This window comes from Ictalurus furcatus, chromosome 6 (assembly GCF_023375685.1).
Source record: "Ictalurus furcatus strain D&B chromosome 6, Billie_1.0, whole genome shotgun sequence".
Lineage (NCBI taxonomy): Eukaryota > Metazoa > Chordata > Actinopteri > Siluriformes > Ictaluridae > Ictalurus > Ictalurus furcatus.
The window spans coordinates 29526393-29547130 of record NC_071260.1 but is presented as its reverse complement, the minus strand read 5'-3'; the positions used below and the strand labels follow the sequence as shown (position 1 = coordinate 29547130).

Below are 20738 nucleotides of genomic sequence, written 5' to 3'. Positions count from 1 at the left end.
TCGTGGCACCACAATTCTTTAGGAGTCATAATTACTTCCTGGTTTCTCTTGGTATCTGGACCTTCCCCAATGCTTTAATATTAGCACCTAGGCATATTCTGAATATCAATTTAAAGTGTTTCTCATCAGTTATTTACTATTTCACTCATATACTGTATATATAATATACAGAAATGGATATGTTCAGCTCAATAAGGAGTCTTAACGATCAGGGGACGTATTTTTTTTTTTTTTTAACATCAATCTAATGTAGATTCACTGGCAACACTTGTACCCAAAACATATTTACATTTGGCAATTTTTAAAGTGATTGCACCACACGCATACACTGTACAGTGTTAAACATGAAGTCTCTGACTAAAATATAAAGACAGTAGTAAACACTTATAACACAGTAGTGAAAAGTGTCAGAAGAACTATTAAACAAAGTGTCAGAAGAAAATAATTGTATGGGATTACTATGTGCAATACAGAAGATATATTATAGAATTTTCTATTCACACAAACAGCTTTTTAAATCAATACTGAAATACACTATGTAAAGGTAAAAAAAATAAATAAATATTGGTTTTATTTATTTTTTTTTTCTCAATATAGATACCTGACCCAGTGCTGCTCTTTGTTATTGATATTACATTATCACCATACTTTCATATATGCCTAATTTTTTTCGTTTGTAAAAAGCATGCTGTTGGTTGCCGGTGTCATTGACACAAGATGTGACGAACTGTGTGTCTTCTAATGAATGTGTGGGTGTGTCCACAACATGCTGATCAGTATTTAAGAAGGAGATGGAAACATGCTTTTTCCCTTCACTCAGGCTGGTCCTAAATGTTTGGGAAAGGGTGTTTAGAAGAGAGTGAGGAAGTAGAAAATAAAGATTGGAATGAAAATGAGTTCAATGTTAAAATGTTACAGACATAAGAAGACAAAGTGGATTTGATTGGATTGTATAATGCCTGTTTCTTAAGTAAGATGATGTGGAAGTAATTGTATTGAATTGAATTGTTGAGTCCGATTTTAATTAACATTTTTGTGAAGATAAGAATTCGTAATAGGTAACCGTACAAAACCAACGTTATCTTTGACGCTAATTGACAATCACTAAGAAATTTTGCAAGCTGTTGTTTTAAACTTACTGAACCACCACTTAGAACACCCGACTGGAAGAACTTCAATCTACAGTCCATTATGGTGTCTCGTAAGTAGTTAAAATTCAGTCACAACCGATATTTAACTGAATAACGAACACTTAAAACAAAATGTATTGCGTGAGTTAATACTAACATCACACCCTTTTATCCCGGTGAGACTGAACCGTAAATGTGGCAGATGTTCTGCTGACCCATATCCATCACGATGGAACACTCAGTGAACATTTCAGGAGACAGGCCTAATAGAATAATTTGAGTATCATTTGTGTGCGTTTTGTTTTGGATGGATTTTCTGTGTTTCACTTTTGAAAGTGCTGACTGACAATCTTCGGTTGAGAATAACTGATATTGGACTTTTGTGTGCCTTTTTTTTTTTTTTTTTTTTGTATTTCAGTGCTTTAGTCGGGTGGGACTTTTTGACTTCTGTGATCTTCCTTAATGTATTATGTAATACAGCTACTATTGAATATATATAGATATATTTATACAGATCTACATATTTTTTGTATCTTTATTATTTTCCATTTTTCTGAGCTAACTTCTGAACCTCTGTGTATTCAGTATTACAGACAGTAAATATTTGGATTCATATCTTTTTACATACATGTATGAACCAAGAATTTGTTAAATATGCTTTCACTGTTCTCACATGTGTAAATGTATATTCCTAAATTAAATTAAATAAATGAATCCCATTGTTCGCATTATTTCGAAATACATTGTAAATTTCAGGGAAGATTAGTTTAATTAGCACTTTTTAGTGTGTGGTGCTGGCTCACAGCTCCAGGGTTCAGGCTTGATCCTGAACTTGTTTTACCGGCTGTGAGGAGGTTTGCATGTTCGCTTTGTGTCTGTGCGAGTTTCCTCCGAGTTTGTCGATTTCCTTTCACCTCCGATAAACATGCCAGTAGGTGAATTGGCTTAGCTAAATTAATCTAGGTGGGAATGAGTACATGAATGTGTGTATGCTTGGTGCCCTGTGTTGGATTGATGGATGGGTGTCCCAGTCAAATCCATTCCTTCTTCACACCCAGTGTTCCCAGGATAGGCTCTGGAACCTCCAGAACCCAGATGAATGAATGAATAATTTGTGTGTGTATATATATATAAATAATTTACTATAATATAATAAAAGTATAAACTGCACTTATATGTGTGTATACACTCACCTGACATTTTAATAGGAACACTGGTACACCTACACATTCATGCAGTTATCTAATCAGCCAATCATGTGGCAGCAGCACAATGCCTAAAATCATGCAGATGCAGGTCAAGAGCTTCAGTTAATGTTCACATCAAACACTAGAACGAAGAAAATGTGTGATCTCTGTGACCTTAATCGTGGCGTGGTTGTTGGTGCCAGACGGGCTGGTTTGAGTATTTCAGAAACATTCTGTGTGCAGAGGGTCTGCAGGCTGAAACACCTTGATGAGAGAGATCAGAGGAGAATAACCAGACTGGTCTGAGCTGACAGGAAGTCAATAGTAACTCACTCTTTACAACCGTGGTGAGCAGAAAAGCATCTCAGAACTCAAAACACTTTAAACCTTGAGGTTGCTGGGCTTCAACAGCAGAATACCACATCAGGTTCCACTCCTGTCAGCCAAGAACAAGAATCGGACATGATCATGGGCACAGGCTCAAGTTGGGCACAAGCTGACGATTTGAAAAAGACCAGGTAATTTTTTACCCCAGCCTTACAACAGCCAACTGTACATTTTGGGTCAACCTGTGCTCATTATAACCTCAGATTCCTGTTCTTGGATGACAGGAGTGCAACCTGTTGTGGTCTTCTGCTGTCTGCTCATCCACCTCAATATTCGATGTGCTGTGCGTTCTGAGACGCTTTTCTACTCACCACGGTTACGAAGAGTGAGCATGCGAGTTAGCCTACTAGACCCTTCCCGGCAGCTGGATCCGAATCATTTCCTCCAAACCAACATTTTCCTCTGACCTCTCTTATCAACCAGGCGTTTCCACCTGCAGAACTCTCGCTCACTGTGTTTTTTGTTTTTCGCACCATCCCGTGTAAACTCTATCCTGTTGTGTGTGAAATTCCCAGGAGTTTCTCAAATACTCAAACCAGCCCATCCGGTACCAACAACCATGCCGCGGTTCACATTTTCCCTCCATCCTGATCTTTGATCCGAACAATTTTACCTGAAACCCTTGACTTGTATTTGAACTGCCCTGCTGCCACATGATTGGCTGATTAGATAACTGCATGAATGTCTCTAGAGGTATACAGGTGCTCCTAATATAACGGCCAGTGAGCACACATGGGGCACTGGTGGCTTAGCGGTTACGGCTCTGGGGTACTGATCAGAATGTCGGGGGTTCAAACCCCAGCACTGCCAAGCTGCCATGCTTGGGCCCTTGAGCAAGGCCCTTAACCCTTTCTGCTCCGGGGGTGCTGTATCATGGCTGACCCTGCACTCTGACCCCAACCTCCTGACAGGCTGGGGTATGCGAAGAAAACAATTTCACTCTGCTCTACTGTATATGTGACCAATAAAGACTCATTATTATTATATGGAGCTCTTGATCATAGTTAGGATCGAACATTTAAAGAATATTAGACAACTTTATTAGAAACCTCGGCGGTCTCCATTCCAAAACTGAACACTACAGTACTAAGTAGTAATAATAATATGTTTTGATCAGCTTTGCTTGTGTACTACTTTGCCATGCCGTGCTACTCAGCATGCTTGGATGTCGCCATTGGCCTGAGCTCGAGCTCAATCCCACAATGCAGTGCGTGGCGCGTCATTGAAGAGAGACCATGATGGCGGCGCTCGGTGCACCAGAAGTGATTTCACAGCTGGAAAGCGCTGCCAAAGTTTTAATGGTGAGAAATACGGCGCTGTTTTGCTGTGTGTGCTTGAATAGGATTGAGTGCGAGTGTGAGGTTGAATGGTGGAAGTGTTGCGAGGCTCGGCCATGTTTAGGGAAGGCTGGCTAACGCAGAGCGGTGCGTGGCTCCGTGCTTGTTTCACTCTCCATCCCGCAAAAACGCCGCTCATACATCCACAGTCGTCTCCTCGGGGGGGAAGAAAAACACCCCAGTGGGTCGTACTACCTGCTGGGAGAACAATAACCAACACATGCCGTTAGAAATGAGCGCGACGGACCTGTTTTCACTCGGGGTTAAAGTGTGGGAAACTGTTTGTCTCTAGGCGGCTAACGGCACGCTGTTCAAACACTCCATGATGGTGAGATGCTTCAGGTCCTGCTCTGACCAGGTGGAAACTAGTCGAGAACAAACTTCTGGGCTGTGTCTCAACCTGGTCGAGGAGTTATAGAGTCGTTAACTAGCTTAATCTAACGTTTAGAAAGTTCCTCTAGAAGACCAGGTGCAGTTTTGGAGCCAAACAAGTGGTATGAGTAGCTAGCTTGAGTCCAGGGCTCAGACCTTTCTCCTTTAGAGTGAAAACCTTCTCTGTGTAGCAACAGTCACACAGGAGCATTTTTATCTTTTATTTGAACTCTTAATCATGTGGACTCTAGTGCTTTTTAGTGGTTTTAGTCTCTTGGGGAATTGATGAGGTTTGTTTATATCATTTTAGGCCCAGTCATGGCCACCCTGCTGAAAAAAACAAAACAGAACAAAACAACAATAACAGAAGCCTGCAGAGAATTTGTAATGGTTTTAATGGAAACTGTAATGGTGCCTGTGGGTCTGTACTGACAACTTGTTGCTTTCTGTTTAGTCTACTGGATGCCGTTAAGGACCGATAATGGTTTTAATGGTTAGTTGATGGATTGTAATGGTATTTGAAGTGGAAACCATTAGAATTTCTGTGATGGTTTGTGGTGGTGTTTATTTATTTATTTTTTTTCCAGCAGGGAAGTCAGACTGTGATATTTATATTGTTTGTTATTTTAGCTTAGTGAAACTTTTGGCAGTAAACAACTGACTATTTTATATATATATATATATATATATATATATATATATATTTCTCTTTCATTTTCATTAACATGACAGCGGTACTAAGATCTCAAGACAGCATGTAGGACATTCACTAGCTTACACTCCCTACACACAATTCTAGGTAGGATATCAGGACATGGCATATCAGAGAAAGAAAAGGGGGGGGGGGTAATAATTTAGATTTCTAAATAAAGGTACAGTAGTACATGGAATAAAACAGACACTTGTCTTCGTTAAGAACGTCCCAAAGAGAAGACTGAGTGTGCCAGAAAAAGTCAGATCTGTTATGATCAGACTGCGCGTTCAAGTCCTCCTGGGAAGTTCGTGTTTACGAGTCGAGAAGTCGTAATTGCGACGTAAGCTGTGTTCAAGTCACTTTGGTCGGAGCAAGATGTTAATTAACTACGAAAAATACAGCGTTTTTTTTTTTTTTTTTTTTTTTTTTAAACTCTACTTGAACAAAGAACGCACGTCAGGTGTGTTTTGTAAACTTTATCATTACATATTACATCGTAATTGTACAATGCTTATTATAAATAATTAAAAAAGAAGTCTAACAATAACTCACTGCTTAATACAACATAATAACTGAAATCAGCTTCTGAGATGAGTAAACATTCAGTTTCAGCTAATTTACCGTCAGCTCCAGATGTTGTGCCCGTTGATTCCACCACGTTTTCTTACTTAATGTTTAAGGCATATTGGCAGGCGCCCTTGTCCAGAGCGACTTACAGGAGTGCTTTGAAGTCTCTATCGATAATACATTGCGAATGTGCGTTCAGCTCGTCAATGCGACCCCGATAGACCCGATCCCTGTGAAGTCGACCAGAACGAGAGTGTACGTTTTCTAGCCAGAACAGGACAAAAGTTCAGTACACACTCATCATCAACGTCAAGATTTCCAACAACAGTACAGTTCAAGTGATGCGTATATATAGTCGGAGACATGGCAATTCTTTCCAGCAATCTTTTGTATAACTTTGTGCATCTCTTTCCTGTAGGTCTTAACCTTTTATACAATCCCAAAATGTATGCGTCACAGTACCAGTGGCTGCTTTACACTTCAAACATAATGAGAGGTGTTGGGGGGAAATTTTGTTGAGGTGAACTGGTGTTAAATAAGTGTAACCTATACATTTAAAAATGTCGTTCATGAGACGAAATCGAATCAGCCTTTGGGAAAAACAGATGACCACTCCATTGACTATTTTATTATTATTATTATTATTATTATTATTATTATTATTATTATTATTTTAACCAGAAAGATTTTCCATTGTAGCAGAAGTAGAAGAAATTGCAATACGATTACAGCATAAAAGGCCATTTAAGAAACTCCAGGCTACAGTTCAACTAAATAGTCGCTTAGTTCATCTTGATTTATTTTCCTGTTAATTTTAATGGTTTGAAAATGGAGGAAGGGCGGGCAGTGCCAAGTCTGGCCCTTCACTATATATGTTGTTTTTTTGTTTTTTTTTTTCAATTTTATTTTATTTGTCATTTATTTATTTATTTTTTTAGATTTGATCGTTTTATCAGTCGTATCTCGACTGAGAGTAATTGCTGATCAGTCAAATTAGATTAGTGCAACATGCATAAAAGAAATGAATAATAATAAAATCAAACGATGGATATCATGGGGAGGTTAAAGACCATAAAGCAGATTGGTAAGTGCTTTTAGGAAATCCAACCTTTCATGTGATGCTTTGTTAAGCCTAATGGGGACAACTTTAAGAGATTGTGCTGCACGCATTTTCATTGCCTTCCTTTCCATTGAGCTGGTGTTTATGGAGGCAACAGATGGAAGTTAGCGGTTAATGATTTCGGAAGCAGTGTGCACACTTTTCTCTACTGGCTCTAAAAGACACGGAAATGGTCTGCACCTTTTATACCACCACTTACAGTACTAAGGATTTAAGTAAGGATTAAACCATGATGGGGGGTGTTCTGTTCTAGGAAAATAATCCATCTGGGGTGGTGTGATCCGGCCCAACACAAAGCAACAGGCCGATACCACACCCCCAACCGTGCACCCCCCCCTCCCCACACACACACAGTCGATTATTTTCCTATAAGAGTACATCTCGAAAGCGTTTTATTCCTTAAATCACAGCAATTTGCCAACTGTTGCAGTTTTTGATTAGTTAACATAGTACATGTTGTGCGTTTTAACTGTTTATAGTTACATTAATGTGTTGGACCGTCTGTGAGTCATCCGATGGACGTTAATAAGACAAAAGAAGGACACGTCATCGTGTTAGTCAGAAACCGTAAAGTGATGCTTCCCGAATACTTTCCCATGGCGAAAACCTTTACTGACCGTTGCCACCCAAGACTCCTTCTTTAAATATTAACAAGTCTACTTCTAGAAAGCGTCCGCAAGGCTTAGCCACTCTTCCTTGTTAAATAAGGGCATTTTTTAATAATGAGTTTTTTATTATTAGGCTGAGATTACGTGAAGAGTCTGACGCATCCTTAGATCGAGCTCATTAATATAAACCTGTCATTAATGTTTCAGCTGGAACTGCTGTCAGAACTGCTGTTTCAGAAGATTAATCACGATTTGGGACTTCAGCAGCACTGCGGATTTATGCGAATATTACAGTGGTATATTTGAGAAGGATGCATCTCTTACCACTTTAATGAAATTATAAGTAAAAACTACAAAACCCCTTCTTTTCTGTGTGAGCAGAACTGCGTGCGTGTGTCGGATCGCGTACTGATCACCAGCAGCTTCTTCTTGTAAACAACTCGGGAACCGTGCTAGCGCTGGGAACTTTTGTTCTTACTCTTTACTGTACAGGGGAAACCGTTTTCCCACAGAATTGTGCAGAATCATTGCCAGCTTGTCAGTTGCCATATTATCTGGGGTTATTTCTACAGGTCATTTGATATTAGATAACATTCCAGACATGGGAACATACAGTTTTGTTTTTTTTTTTTGTGTGTGTTTTTTTTTTAATGCACTCACGTGATGGATTTTTTTTTAATTTAATCGCAGATATACAGTAGTGATCATCAGTGATGTCTGACGTAGGAAGATTGACGTCTTCGCCCTTTATCCAAGCATATTATTAAAGATTTATTTTGCACGCATTTTGTGTGGTGGGGCTTGAAGTCTGAAACGAAATGGTCTTTCACACCGAGCGCGATTAAGCGACGCGAATGTACGACGCGATGACGCTCTTGAATCGAAACGATAGATCCCTACGGAGCTATTCACACCAGGCGCGATCAATCGTGGCGCAACAAAGCGAGATTTTTTATGAACCGGGCCGTCCAATTAGATTCGCGCTTTTCTTTTTCCGAGCTTCTTAACAGTTTGCGTGCCTCGTGGTGCTATTCGCAAACATTCACGTGATTCTTCTTCTCGGTGATCGGAGACGATCGGCCGATCAAATGAGTAGTGGGTTGCGCCACCTGGCGTGCAGGTGTAAAATGCAAACACAAACCATTTTGTCAATTAAATACCTTAACCATGTTTAGTGTTCTCTTCTTCCCAATATAACACACTCCACATATTTTGATGGTTTAATCGAACCTGTAGGGTCATTAAAAGCAACCATTGTGTAAAAACGTCCCCTCCGGACATCACTTTCGGCCACTACTGTACTCTGGCATTATCGTACATTTTCCCAGCTCTCCAGCTTAGACTTGGCTCTTTTGGGCTTAAGCGGTGTGTCTGCCTTCACTGCTTTAAGAGCCAGTACACAAGCTGAAACATGGACTGGATTCATTTTATTGCCTTGGCATCAGGATTGTTTGTTTAAAGAAGAAAGTTTGTTTTAGGAGTTGGTAATGTATTGTTTTCTAACAGAATGAATTTACTAAGTGGCTCAGGTGGTAGAGCGGGTTGTCCACTAATTGTAGGGTTGGCGGTTCGATTCCCGGCCCACGTGACTCCACATACCGAAGTGTCCTTGGGCGAGACACTGAACCCCAAGTTGCTCCCGATGGCAAGTTAGCGCCTTGCATGGCAGCTCTGCTACCATCGGTGTGTGTGTGTGTGTGTGTGAATGAGTGAATGAGACACAGTGTAAAGCACTTTGCATAAAAGCACTATATAAGTGCAGATCATTTACCATTTTAACGACTTGTTCGCAAGACTGCTGATGTGTATTGCAGTGTGCGTTCATTTAAAAAAAATTTTTAAAGTCGCCTCGACGTTTCACAGATCACCGTGGAAACCTGGCAGACGTGGATGTTTGGCTCTGATGTGCCATCCTGTAGGTAGTTCTTTTAATCCTCCAGATGTACATAAGGTGCTCAGGGAAGTAGGTGAATAATGCTGTGTCCTTGTTATAATTTAAGCAAAAGGCCCTCTCTTCACTGGTGTTATAACTGGGAATGAAATGTCTGTCTTTCCTACAGTGTGATAAACTGCACTTTCATGCAGTGCTTTTAAAGAACCATCTTTTTTTTGTTTGTTGTTAAAACACAAGTTATGAATTTGTTTTAATATGGACGTTCACGCCTGTATGCATGTCTTGTGTGTTTTCAGGCACCACCATCCATGGTCAGCACAGAACAGAGGCAGCATGCCGAACACATTTTCCTCTCCTTTCGCAAGTCCAAATCGCCTTTCGCTGTTTGTAAACACATTCTTGGTAAGTGGTAGCTCCCTCTTTTGAAAACGTTTCTGGGCAGTTTGGGTTTTGTTTTTTTTTTTCCTCCCCTGAAAGGGTTTAGGACATTGTGTTCTGGAGTCACTTATTTAGATTTGTTAAAGAGCAGCTCCAGTGAATTTCATAAAAAAATTAAAAAATAAAGGGGGGGTGGGGAAGCTAGATCGAGATAGGTGTGGAAGAATATTTTGTGCATTGTGTCCTCCTCCACGGTGTGGATTACTATGACGTAGGGCAGCACGATTATGGCCAAAATGATAATCCCGATTATTCTGATCAATGTTGAGATCTCGATTATTTATCATGATTATTCATTGATCTTTAGGGACAACATATTTTTATTGCACTTTCACATTTAAATAAACAGACTGCTGCTTTCACCTTCATGTTGTGCTACATTCCTGATAATGTACAAATCTTTAACAGTGTTTACAGGAGGAGAGAAGCAAGACAATTTGTTTTAGGCCTAATTATAAAAATTTAGGAGCACAGTTGAAGTTTAGGGGTTTTTTATGTACATTTTTTTCTTTTTAGGGATGGTAACGTTGATGTGCCACAATATAAGTAAATATAAGTAGGCATGAGAAAACTTCAGCTGGACAATTATGACAGAATTTCCACTGTCATGGTTCTGGGCTGGAGTCAGTTCTCGAACCGCTGTGTATATTGTGTATATATCTGAATAATCTCATATAGGATGTGATTGGGTGAGTTCATTTACCCGTCAGATGCAAAGCGCTTTAGTGTAATGGTGTTCATTACTGACGCTCCGATCGGGATTTTTGCAGACGATACCGATCCAGATACCAATCTTTTTTTTGTTTAAGCTTTAATCAGGAGGTCTGTCATAAACAGTTAAATGTAAGCTCTCTGCTCATGGTCACTGTTAATTGAATTAAAATAATAGCAATGAGAAATACTGTTGGTTAATTGATAAATAAACAAGCATAAAATATTTATTTTTAAAATATCTTAAACATTAAAGAGTTCTAATTAAAAGCAAACTAACACAAGCATGATCCATATTTGGAAAAAGACTAATAGCTTTCTAAGGAGATAGCGAACTAAGATTAATGTCAAATTGATATTAAATGCAACCCATAGTAATTAAACCATTTAATTTATCTTTTTATTTATATTTTATAAAGTTATTATAATATCTATTTTTATATGAAACTATTTATTCATTACTAAGCACATTTTCGGTCTTTATATTTTATTAGTTTTCTGTTTGTTTGTTTGTTTGTTTATCTGTTGTTCCTTTTATATCGGTTCTCCAGTACAGTGTCCATGTCTGCTGATAATATTGTGTTTTGGGGGATTAATCAAAACATGGAAACTGGAGTTGACATTTCTAGTGATATCTGGCAACCGTGAGTTTAAATAAAGTGAATTAGGGTTCGTGAAGGAACGCGGCAGTGTACTGTATGTTTACAGACGGAGCAGTTGCTACTCTTGATTGTGACTGGTGAGGAATTATTTAATAAAGAAGTTTGAATTAAACCCACCTTGTAGCGATAGCATTATTATTTATTTGCTCCGTGTGAAGCCGCTGTGTCTACACGAGCAGGTGAAAGTTCAGGTCATTTTGCGGGATCAATAAACGATGGCGGTTGTTGAAACATTAATGTCGCAGGCGATCATGTTCATTTAATCGTGGGCAGTCAAAATTGTAATCGCGATCGATATTCGATTAATTGTGCAGCCCTACTATAACGGCTGCAGTTAGTACACATTCAATGAAAATTTTGGGCTGTGTCCCAAATAGCACTCTACTGCCATGTAGGCATCCTATTTAGAGTGTAGTTATGTAGGAAGGAATGTTGTTTATTTGGGACATGCCGTTCAGTTCTGCAGAAGAGTTATGAGAATAATCAGCCGACTTAGACAGGAAATACAGTCAGCTCCATCACAAATACACACACTAAAGGTGAGCAAAAGCCTTGATTGTCGTGTTTACTTTTGTCAGTTGTTACCAAATTTTTTACAAAGCTTACTGTGATTGATTTAATGTAGTTTGGCGCACGTGAGCAGCTCAGATCATTTCCAATAAATTGTAAATGGGAGTTTTGCCAAGCTGAGCAACCTGTACTCTCAACTACTAATCTGTACCCTGTCTCAGTTGTATATCGCAGTGAATACATTTGTCAGCTGAATGAATAAATGTAATCTAAAAATAATCAATAGAATAAACATAATTTCCTGAACTGGTTGTCTTGTGTGGTGAATGTATACACATTGCTTTGCGAATGTGTTATGTTAAAACCGCAGTAGTGAGCTTTTGCCTCTCTATCGCCATCTCTGTTTGAAACATAAAACTGCAAGTTACTTGCCAAGTTAAAAAAATTAAAAATAAATAAATAAATAAAATGTGGGTTGTGATTTCGGCACTGCTCCTCCACAGAGATGCATCTGATGGTTTGTGGTATTCGTGTGGGTTGTATATTTGCTCCAGTACTTGACAGTGGAGGTGGCGGCGGATATGGTTTTCTTGGTGTGGAGGCGAGTTGCACTCTCTCAGAGCGAACAGAAAATAAGTGCAATTTACCACACTGATCAAAACAGATCAACATAGGAAACTCTGTCTAGCTGAATCTAGCGCAAAAGTGTGTTAATGTTATGTACCTATTGCGCCACTTAAAGGTCTTACCTGTTTGGCAGAAAAAAAGCCGTCTCTGCGTCAGTCTTCAATCTCTTCAGATCTCGCCGTCTTCACCACCTCTCAAAAGCCATGCCGAGATTTATTCTCGTTTTAGCACGTGCTCTGTCACTTTTCCTTTCTGACTGCAGGCTCTCCGCAGTTCGAGGTTTTCTGGTTTTGATAACCGCTGATTCCCCAGATGTCAGTGATGATTGCGTTTAGAGCGATCAGATTAAAGCAGCCTTCTAGATGACAAGTTTAAATTCTAAACAAGTGTCGTAAGGACAAGCTACAAACACTCCACCATCCTCAGCACACGCAATATAGTAGCCGGGTCTGCTCCGTCCTGTTTACAGACAGCCTTCACGTGGTTACGTCAAACGAATGGCCACGCAAATGACCGCGCAAACTATAAATCATTATTACAAGTTTACCGTTGCGAATCTGGGTAAGGTAAGGAGACGGTTTGAACACTTTTTTTTTTTTTATAAACGTACTTGCTCAATAATTGTTATTTTACACACTTGCTCAATCATTGTTGTTTGTTCATTTTTAACCAAAAAGAGTTCCATACTGCAGCTTTAAGCTGAAATACCCCAGCAGTGTTAGTTTAACAGAGCGGTGTTACTGTTTCTGTTTCCAGAGACCAGTAAGGTGGACTATGTGCTGTTCCAGGCTGCAACGGCCATAATGGAGGCTGTGGTCAGAGAATGGATCTTGCTGGAGAAGAACAGTATCGAGTCGCTCCGAACATTCCTCCTCACCTACGTCTTACAGAGACCCAAGTAAGTGTGACCGTAGAAAGAACCGATTTGGTTCCTGTGTTTCTCCTATTGGCTTTTCCTGATACATTGTTGCACTTTTATTTTGCTCTTTTAACTTCCCTTCTCTCCTCATCCTCAGTTTGCAGAAGTACGTTCGAGAACAGATTCTATTGGCCGTTGCGGTTATCGTGAAACGTGGTTCATTAGACAAATCCATCAACTGTAAGAGCATCTTCCATGAGGTCAGCCAGCTTATCAGCAGTGGCAATCCTACAGTGGTAAGCTTATGAGAATAGATTTAAAACCTCACTAATAAGAGCGCAACATCTCACACTAATACAGCTTCGGGGAAGGATAATGCCATCTGATCATGTTGCTCACTAGAGGGTGCTGTGTGTCTACTGGACTGTAGGGAAATGAGGCGAGACAGAAATGTCACTCCTGGAAAAAGGAGGGGAAAAAAAAACTTTGAGCTTGTGTGTATGGCAACCTAAAACTCGGGTTAACTTTTGTATCTAGTAATAAAGGTTAATATTAGGGATGCACCGAAATGAAAATTCTTGGCCGAAGCCGAAACTGAATATAATGAAAAACTTGGCCGAAGGCCAAATACCGAACACGTTTTTTCCGCGTTTTTTCCATTTATTTTGCCATTTTTTTCACCATTGCATAAATTAAATAGTCAAAATGTGCTTTTTACTATTTTGTCTTGTTTTTCAAAGAAAAAAAATCAATTACAAAACTACAATTTCAAAATATTTATTTAACACTGAACATTTTTTTTTTTCACTCCAGCAGGCATAGGCTACCAACAAGGCACAATATAACTTTAAATAAATAAATGAGTAAAATAAAAATATTTTGATGTGGTCATCTTTGAGCCCCCCTTGAATAGCCGATGTTAGGCCTATAACTGACTGCTGAAAGAATGGAACACACTGTAGCCTACAACAAAAAGTGCATTGACGAGTGCAAAAAATGGTTCTATTGGGTTCTATACGGCTGATTATATTGGGGCTATATACCGCTCGCGTCCCTGTACACCTTGCGGAGTATTATAGTAGATATAATATAGTTAGATACGTTGTTAATGTTATGTACCGTGATAGATTTAGTTAGTTTAAACTATAGATTAGATTTAGTCCCCGCTGGTTTTTCCGCTCCCAGTCCATAGTACTAGTTCATGTTTCTTGTTTTGACCCTGTTTTCTGTGACCGCGACTCTGATTCCTGCTTTGCTCCGTTTATGCCTGTTTGCAGGTCACCCGATAACCCTTTGCCTGTCTTGACTAAGTTTTTTGGATTACGAATTGGATTTGTCTGCCTGCCCTTAAATAAATACGTCTTTACCTGCTTCCGTACTCTACTCCCTTACGTCTCGCGACGTGACAGAATACTCCAGAACAGAAACAAAAACGCACATGTCCACAGTAAACATCCGAAGAGCACGTAGCTCGTGCATGCGCGTGCCCCCTCATTGAGGTCGTGACATTCGCACGTCTCACTCTGGTTACTAGGCTATTTGGTCGCGTCATCAAACACGTCATTGTTCGGTCAAATTTATTCAGCCTTTTCACTTATTTGAAAAATGCTTTTTTTGCTATTTTCGGCCGAATAATTTCGGTTGCCGGACATTCGGTGCATCCCTTGTTAATAGATATTAAACGCTTTGTTTTGTTAGTTGGTGGGCAAACAGTGTCGTCATTTGCGCAAATTCTAAGGTGATAAGTAATCGATGCAGTGCAAAGCAGTGAACGGAAGCTTTGATTTATCTTCTACATTCTCTTAAATATTGTGTTTCTATCAAATTCTAGCCAAATAAGCGACTCCAGTTTGGAAGTCAGTGGTATGAATGAATTCTGACAGAAATATAACCATAATTATTTATAACAGTTCATACCCCAAGCGCTTGAGTGCTTCTTAAGTGCTTTGTTGGACTGACGGGTTCGGTTTTAGTCATTTAGCCACAGGATTTAGCAGTTTTTGTAGTTTAAAAAAAAATAGTTTAAGGTTGTTGCAAACAAAAACGCTTTATAAAAATTTGCGATGCAATATGCAGAGTTTTTCTGCTTCTTTTCTTTTTTTTGCGGAAAACTACTTGAATTGGCGAAATCGCAGTTGCCTTCAATTGTTTTGCGCGGTCTTTCACAGTGATGTTTGTTAGTGAATGAGACCTTTTAGCTGTACTCACGTTCGAGGCACGTGAATGTGAATCGAAGAGGGCTTTGGCTGAATGCATGTTGTGATGACGTCACACGACGCTTCTTGGCCCAAATCTGCGGAAAATCTGCTGTAATTTTGAAAAATTGCAATAATCTCTGAATATTGTGGAATTTGCTTTTTTTTTGTGCTAAGGTCTAAATTAAAAACAAATTGAGAATAGAGAAACAAATGCCTTTATAAAACAAATCATTCATTTTTAATTATATTTAATCCCAAATTTATTTTTGCATTCATTTTTTTTCCTCCATTTATTTTCTGTATTTATTTTAAATGTATTTTTTTAAAATTCTTTTTAACTTTATTTGTTCTTTTATTTATTTATTCCATTTATTTATTTATACATTTCTTTTTGCTTTTTCGAGTGCAACATGCAAATGAGGAGGCGGTCCTTGCGTAGCTCAGTGCGTGATTGGTTGAGAGCTCACGTATAAGCGTCAGGTCTAACGAAACGATAGAGATCAGAGTTTTCAAAGAAAATTACATATAAATAAATATAAAACTAAATGAACGCTTGTATGTATGAATAAATATAAAAATGGGAATGAATAAATAAAAGTTAACGAACGATTCATGACCTTTATTTATTTATTTATTTATTACCCATTCCACCCTGTATCACACTAAAGATAGGAGCACGAATGAGTTTTTGAAGACTAATTGTAGTGTATCTTTAAATTTTTTGCATTGTTTTATGGTAATTTTCAAGTAATTTCTATGTATTTCTGGCTGTTTTTGTCTCTGAAGCAAACACTGGCATGCTCCATCCTGACAGCTTTATTAAGCGAGTTCTCCAGCTCCAATAAAACCAGTAACATTGGCCTCAGTATGGAGTTCCATGGCAGCTGCAAGCGTATTTTTCAGGTCAGCCCTCTTTTCTACGTTTGATCATTTACTGTTGTGTTGTTTTGTATTATTCAGGGTTTTTTTTTTTTTCTTTCCATGTACGTGTGCATTCTTCTCTTGTAGGAGGATGACCTTAAGCAGATCTTTGTACTCAACATGGAGGTTTTGCAGGAGTTCAGTCGTAGGGAGAACCTCAATGCTCAGATGTCGTCCGTGTTCCAGCGTTATCTAGCACTGGCTAATCAAGTGCTCAGCTGGAACTTTCTCCCACCTAATCATATCCTTTTTTTAAAAAAAAAAAAAAAAAGTGTACGTTTGCGTTGTTCTTAATTTGGAATGGACGGAACTTCTGAGCCAGTAGCCTGTGTAGAATGCTTCTGAGAACTGCTCCTAAAAATATCCTGCTCTGAAGTAGTCTATTATTTCCTCATTTAACAACTCGCTGTATTTAAAAAGCAAAAAAAAAAAAACAACCATACAGAAAGTATTTTAACTCCCTGAGCAGTCTCTCAGACGGAGCTGTTACAGGTACAGACACGGACTGACGACCAGAGCTCTTGATAGTATAACTGCTCATAATACGGTATGTAATTTGGTTAGTGTGCAAGTAAACCGTTCTTCTCAAACTAAAAGTGGAAGCACTTCATAACTGGTCGTTTATGTTTACAATCCGCATATTACATCATCTTACTTTCGAGATCGGGCGGACCGAGCCTCCAGGTGAGCACGTGCAACACGTTTGAAACGGCTGTGCCTGAATCAGCCTTTCTTCTAGTGTGGCTGGAGATATTTGTTTACTGATCATTCTGTTCTGTACAAAAGGCTAATGCCGTTATGAGCTCTGCGTCATCATTTGATCGTAGTACATCTTGACTAGCGTGCCTGTCTTTCCCGTCTCGGTGCTGCCGCCTTTCTCTATTCTTAGCAGTTAAATGAGCACTGCTAAATACTGACTCATTTAAGAGTACTCTGAAAGCTGACGTATTTTTATCCTTTCTGTTCTCCCGTTCTAAGTGTGGAGTAAGTGGCCTGAAATGTTCCTGATATTTTGGCACTTACGCCCAGAGTTTCTGAGTGGCTTTATACATCGTGGCACTGATTTCTGCTTCATTCTTTGCTTATTGATCTGCTATTCCCGTTCGATTTGAATAGATTTATTTTATTTTTTTTCTTTCAAAATCGCATGTTGAAAATGTTCATTTATTAGAAACGTGATTGAGTTGTTCTTGCATTAATTTGGAAAGGGATGCATGGGAGCTCCACAAAAACATTGGAGAGTGAAGGGTTAACGTGAAGGGTGCACTGGATTATGCGTGTTGTAGTTTGGGCTGGAGATCGAGGCTGTGAGCGTGTCACACAGACAGACGGTGTCGCTCTCTTTTTTGGCCATTCATCATTGTGAAGGGGAGAAAAAAAACATGATGAATACGGAAAATTCCCCCAGAGTGGCAGAATGGTTAGTGCACTCCAGTTCCTCAGGAAAAGAGGCTCGCCTGAGCAGGAAAGGTAACAGTAGTATGAGTTATCTCTCAAAAACACACCAAAAGAGCAGCCTTTTTCTTCCCAGTAAAACAGCAGATATGCCAAACGACGTGATTAATCCGTCAATATACACTTCCGGTCAAAAGTTTGTGGACACTCGACTGTTTCTCATGATGTTAACAACCTTTTGATCCGAAGGTGTGTGATTAAATGTTTGAAATCTGTGTTGTAGAGAAAAATATAATCGTGCCGACGTGTTCATTTCTTTCATTAGAAAACTAACATTTTATTTACAAAATAATATTTGTTTAAACGGGCGACTCGGAGGGAAATATTCCGAAAAGCAGGCGATAAGAGTCCGGGGTCGGTGTGAACTCCTTTAATACTGTTTAAAAAGCATCTCAGGGAAATTCCTCAAGAAATCGGTCGAGAAAACGCCAAGAATACATTTCTGTAAATTGTAGGCGAAAAGGGCGTCTACTTTGATGATGCAGTATATGGACAGAGCCTGTGATTGCAACTGCACACTCATACATCAAGCCTGACCTGGTGATGGAGGAACCACTAAAGTTGATGGTATTGGATGTTTCGGTGGTGGCTGGACGCCGTATGGCGGAGACATGGAACCTTAAGGTTGAGAAATATGGGTCTTTAAGTAACATCGAGGCCATAAAAAGATGGAGAGAGACGGAGAAGGAGGTAGTACAACTCCCGTTGATCTTTTCAAACAGAGGCCTTTTGTATGAGCCCTCAGGGGCCGGTCTTCGTCGAGTGGGGTTAACTGAGAGGGATCTGAGTTACCTTTGCCTGTCAGTAATAAATGGGTCAGTCCGTTGCTACGATTGTTACATGATTGGGACGAGATGAGTATTATAAATAAATAAAAAATTTTAAAAAGAGGCATTATCCGAGTCTGTCAGAGAGAAGGATCTATCGCCTTTATGATCCGCCAAAAGCGGTGATACCTGATGTTTGCATAGCCGTTAGCACCTGCGTGCCTCAGGAAGAGAATATCAACCTGATAACAAGTGTTAAAGTATAATTTATTTATTTTCGCAACATAATTCCCATAATTCCATTTGTGTTATTCCAGAGTTTGACTTTATTATTATTTTAAATGTGTAAAAATAAAGAATGATTGCGTCTAAACTTTTGACCGGTAGTGTATGTTCAACTCGGCTAACGTCAGACAAATATATATTTAACATCGGTTTACTGTATTTATTACATGTGATGCTGAAACGTATTGACCGACAATGATCAAAACGGCTCTTTCAGGTTTCAGACAAAACAGGAAATGCTCTAAGGTAAAAAGATAAAGTAGGCCTACAACAAAGTGTCAGATTTTGCACTTTACAAATAATGTTAATGTTGATGATGATGATGATAATTAGAAGGGGATTAAACGTGCTATGTCCCCCCCCCCCCCGCCCCCCCCTTTTATTCTTTTGGAAAATTTTCAATCAGGAATAAAATTAATATTGCGCAAATCTAGGTATGCTAGGTGTGGAAGAACATCTTGTGCAGAGCTACGGTTAGAAAGTTGTTATTTAAGAGTTTAAACAAAGGTCTTGATACAGAGGCAATTAAATAAAAGCGCAAAAATGATGCAGGAAATAAAGAAATTGGAAAATGATACCCTTTTTATGTGGTTATTAAAGCGCTCCTCTTCTATTAGGAAACGATTGGGATTTGCCTGACGGTCTCGGCTGTTTCGCACCACGCATTTGTGTTCCATTTGAAGTTATGCTACTTCATTCTCTGCTGTTGCTAGTTATGTTACATGTGCCTTCGTGTCGCTTTCCGTGATCTATCATGGGCTGCACGTGCTAGTGATTGTATATGGGTGTGCGTTAGCTCTTTTGGGTGCTAATCCCACTCAGGCAGGCCGTGTGCCTCTCTGTCTGTTTACAGGGATCCGGGCTGGCGGCAGCACCAACTAGGATCACATATCACTTTCAAAGAGTGCCTGTGCCTTTATCATTCCCGATAAGTGTGCCTTTAAACACGCGAGTCTCAGAGGATCTGCCAGGAATGTTGAGCAGGCGCATGTGTCTCGGTGTGTTTGTATAGACAGACCGAGATCACAGTAATTGCTGACTGGGTGGTACGTGGAGGAGATGCTCCTCTGGGACGAAGAGCATTTATTAAGGGCACTCATGGGGACAGTATGTGTGCTGCACGGATGTGCGTGCACACATGTTAACTTAAGGCCTGTGCTCAAAAATGTGTTCCTGACAGCCGCGTCTGCTTTATTCCACTCAAAGTGCCGCAGTGTGTATGTAGTCTCCGCTCCGGCATGTGTGGCATCTGTCCCCCCCCCCCCCCCCCTTGCTCCTGGAGTGTGTGTGTGTGTGTGGAGGTGTCATATGAGATTAGACACGGCTCCTGCTGCTCCTCTACCACTCCATGTCTCTCCTCAGCTTTAGCTGCTGCGGGGCAGGTCAAGCCTGGGCCTTGTGTCAGTCAGGTGCTCTGAATGGGTGAGGGGGATGACGGACGACGACAAACAAAACAGGAGTGGCTTTCCAGGACATGTGTTATTGGATGGGAGGGACGAGTGTGTAGAGACGGCATTCCTGAAGCGTTCGTGCCTACACCGAGGGAGTGATGGAGTCTTAAAGGGGAGGAAGTGACACTTAAAGACCGTAATATCCCTCGCACGTCTTGGCTGGCTGTCACCGAGTGCCACTCAGCACTCTTGTAATTATTACGTTAGCAAGATGTGTGCATCTTTATCTGTCTAGAGCTCATATTCCTCGTACGGACATTTCCAGAACAGTCTTGCTGATGGATAGATACCTCATTTTACTCCTGATATCTTCTCATACTAGTTCCCTTCCTCCTTCCCTTCAGTCTTAACGGTGCGCTAATTTCCGATTCCGTGAACATCTGCGGCATAACCACTGACCTGGCATTCAAGGGAATTGAGGGGAATTTTCCTTTTAAATACTTTTTTATGTTTGTAATTCTACTCCACATCCATGTAGGGCAATTTTTTTTTTTTTTTTTTTGTATATCTCGTATACCTCTTAAACCATACTCCTACCTTTTCTTCTCCAAAGCCATT

The 20738-nt window shown here is 39.8% G+C and overlaps 1 protein-coding gene across 1 annotated transcript in view; it reads left to right on the top strand.

Moving 5' to 3' along the window:
• Positions 1–3921: 3921 nt before the first annotated feature.
• The window catches only part of xpo4 (exportin 4), a 34355-nt gene continuing 17538 nt past the window's right edge, over positions 3922–20738 (top strand). Inside the window, exons 1-6 of the mRNA XM_053627524.1 lie at positions 3922–4005; positions 9593–9698; positions 13001–13142; positions 13261–13399; positions 16088–16204; positions 16310–16463. Of these exons, the coding sequence (XP_053483499.1) occupies positions 3940–4005; positions 9593–9698; positions 13001–13142; positions 13261–13399; positions 16088–16204; positions 16310–16463 (724 nt within the window). The 5' untranslated portion in view covers positions 3922–3939. The remainder of the gene's footprint in view (positions 4006–9592; positions 9699–13000; positions 13143–13260; positions 13400–16087; positions 16205–16309; positions 16464–20738) is intronic.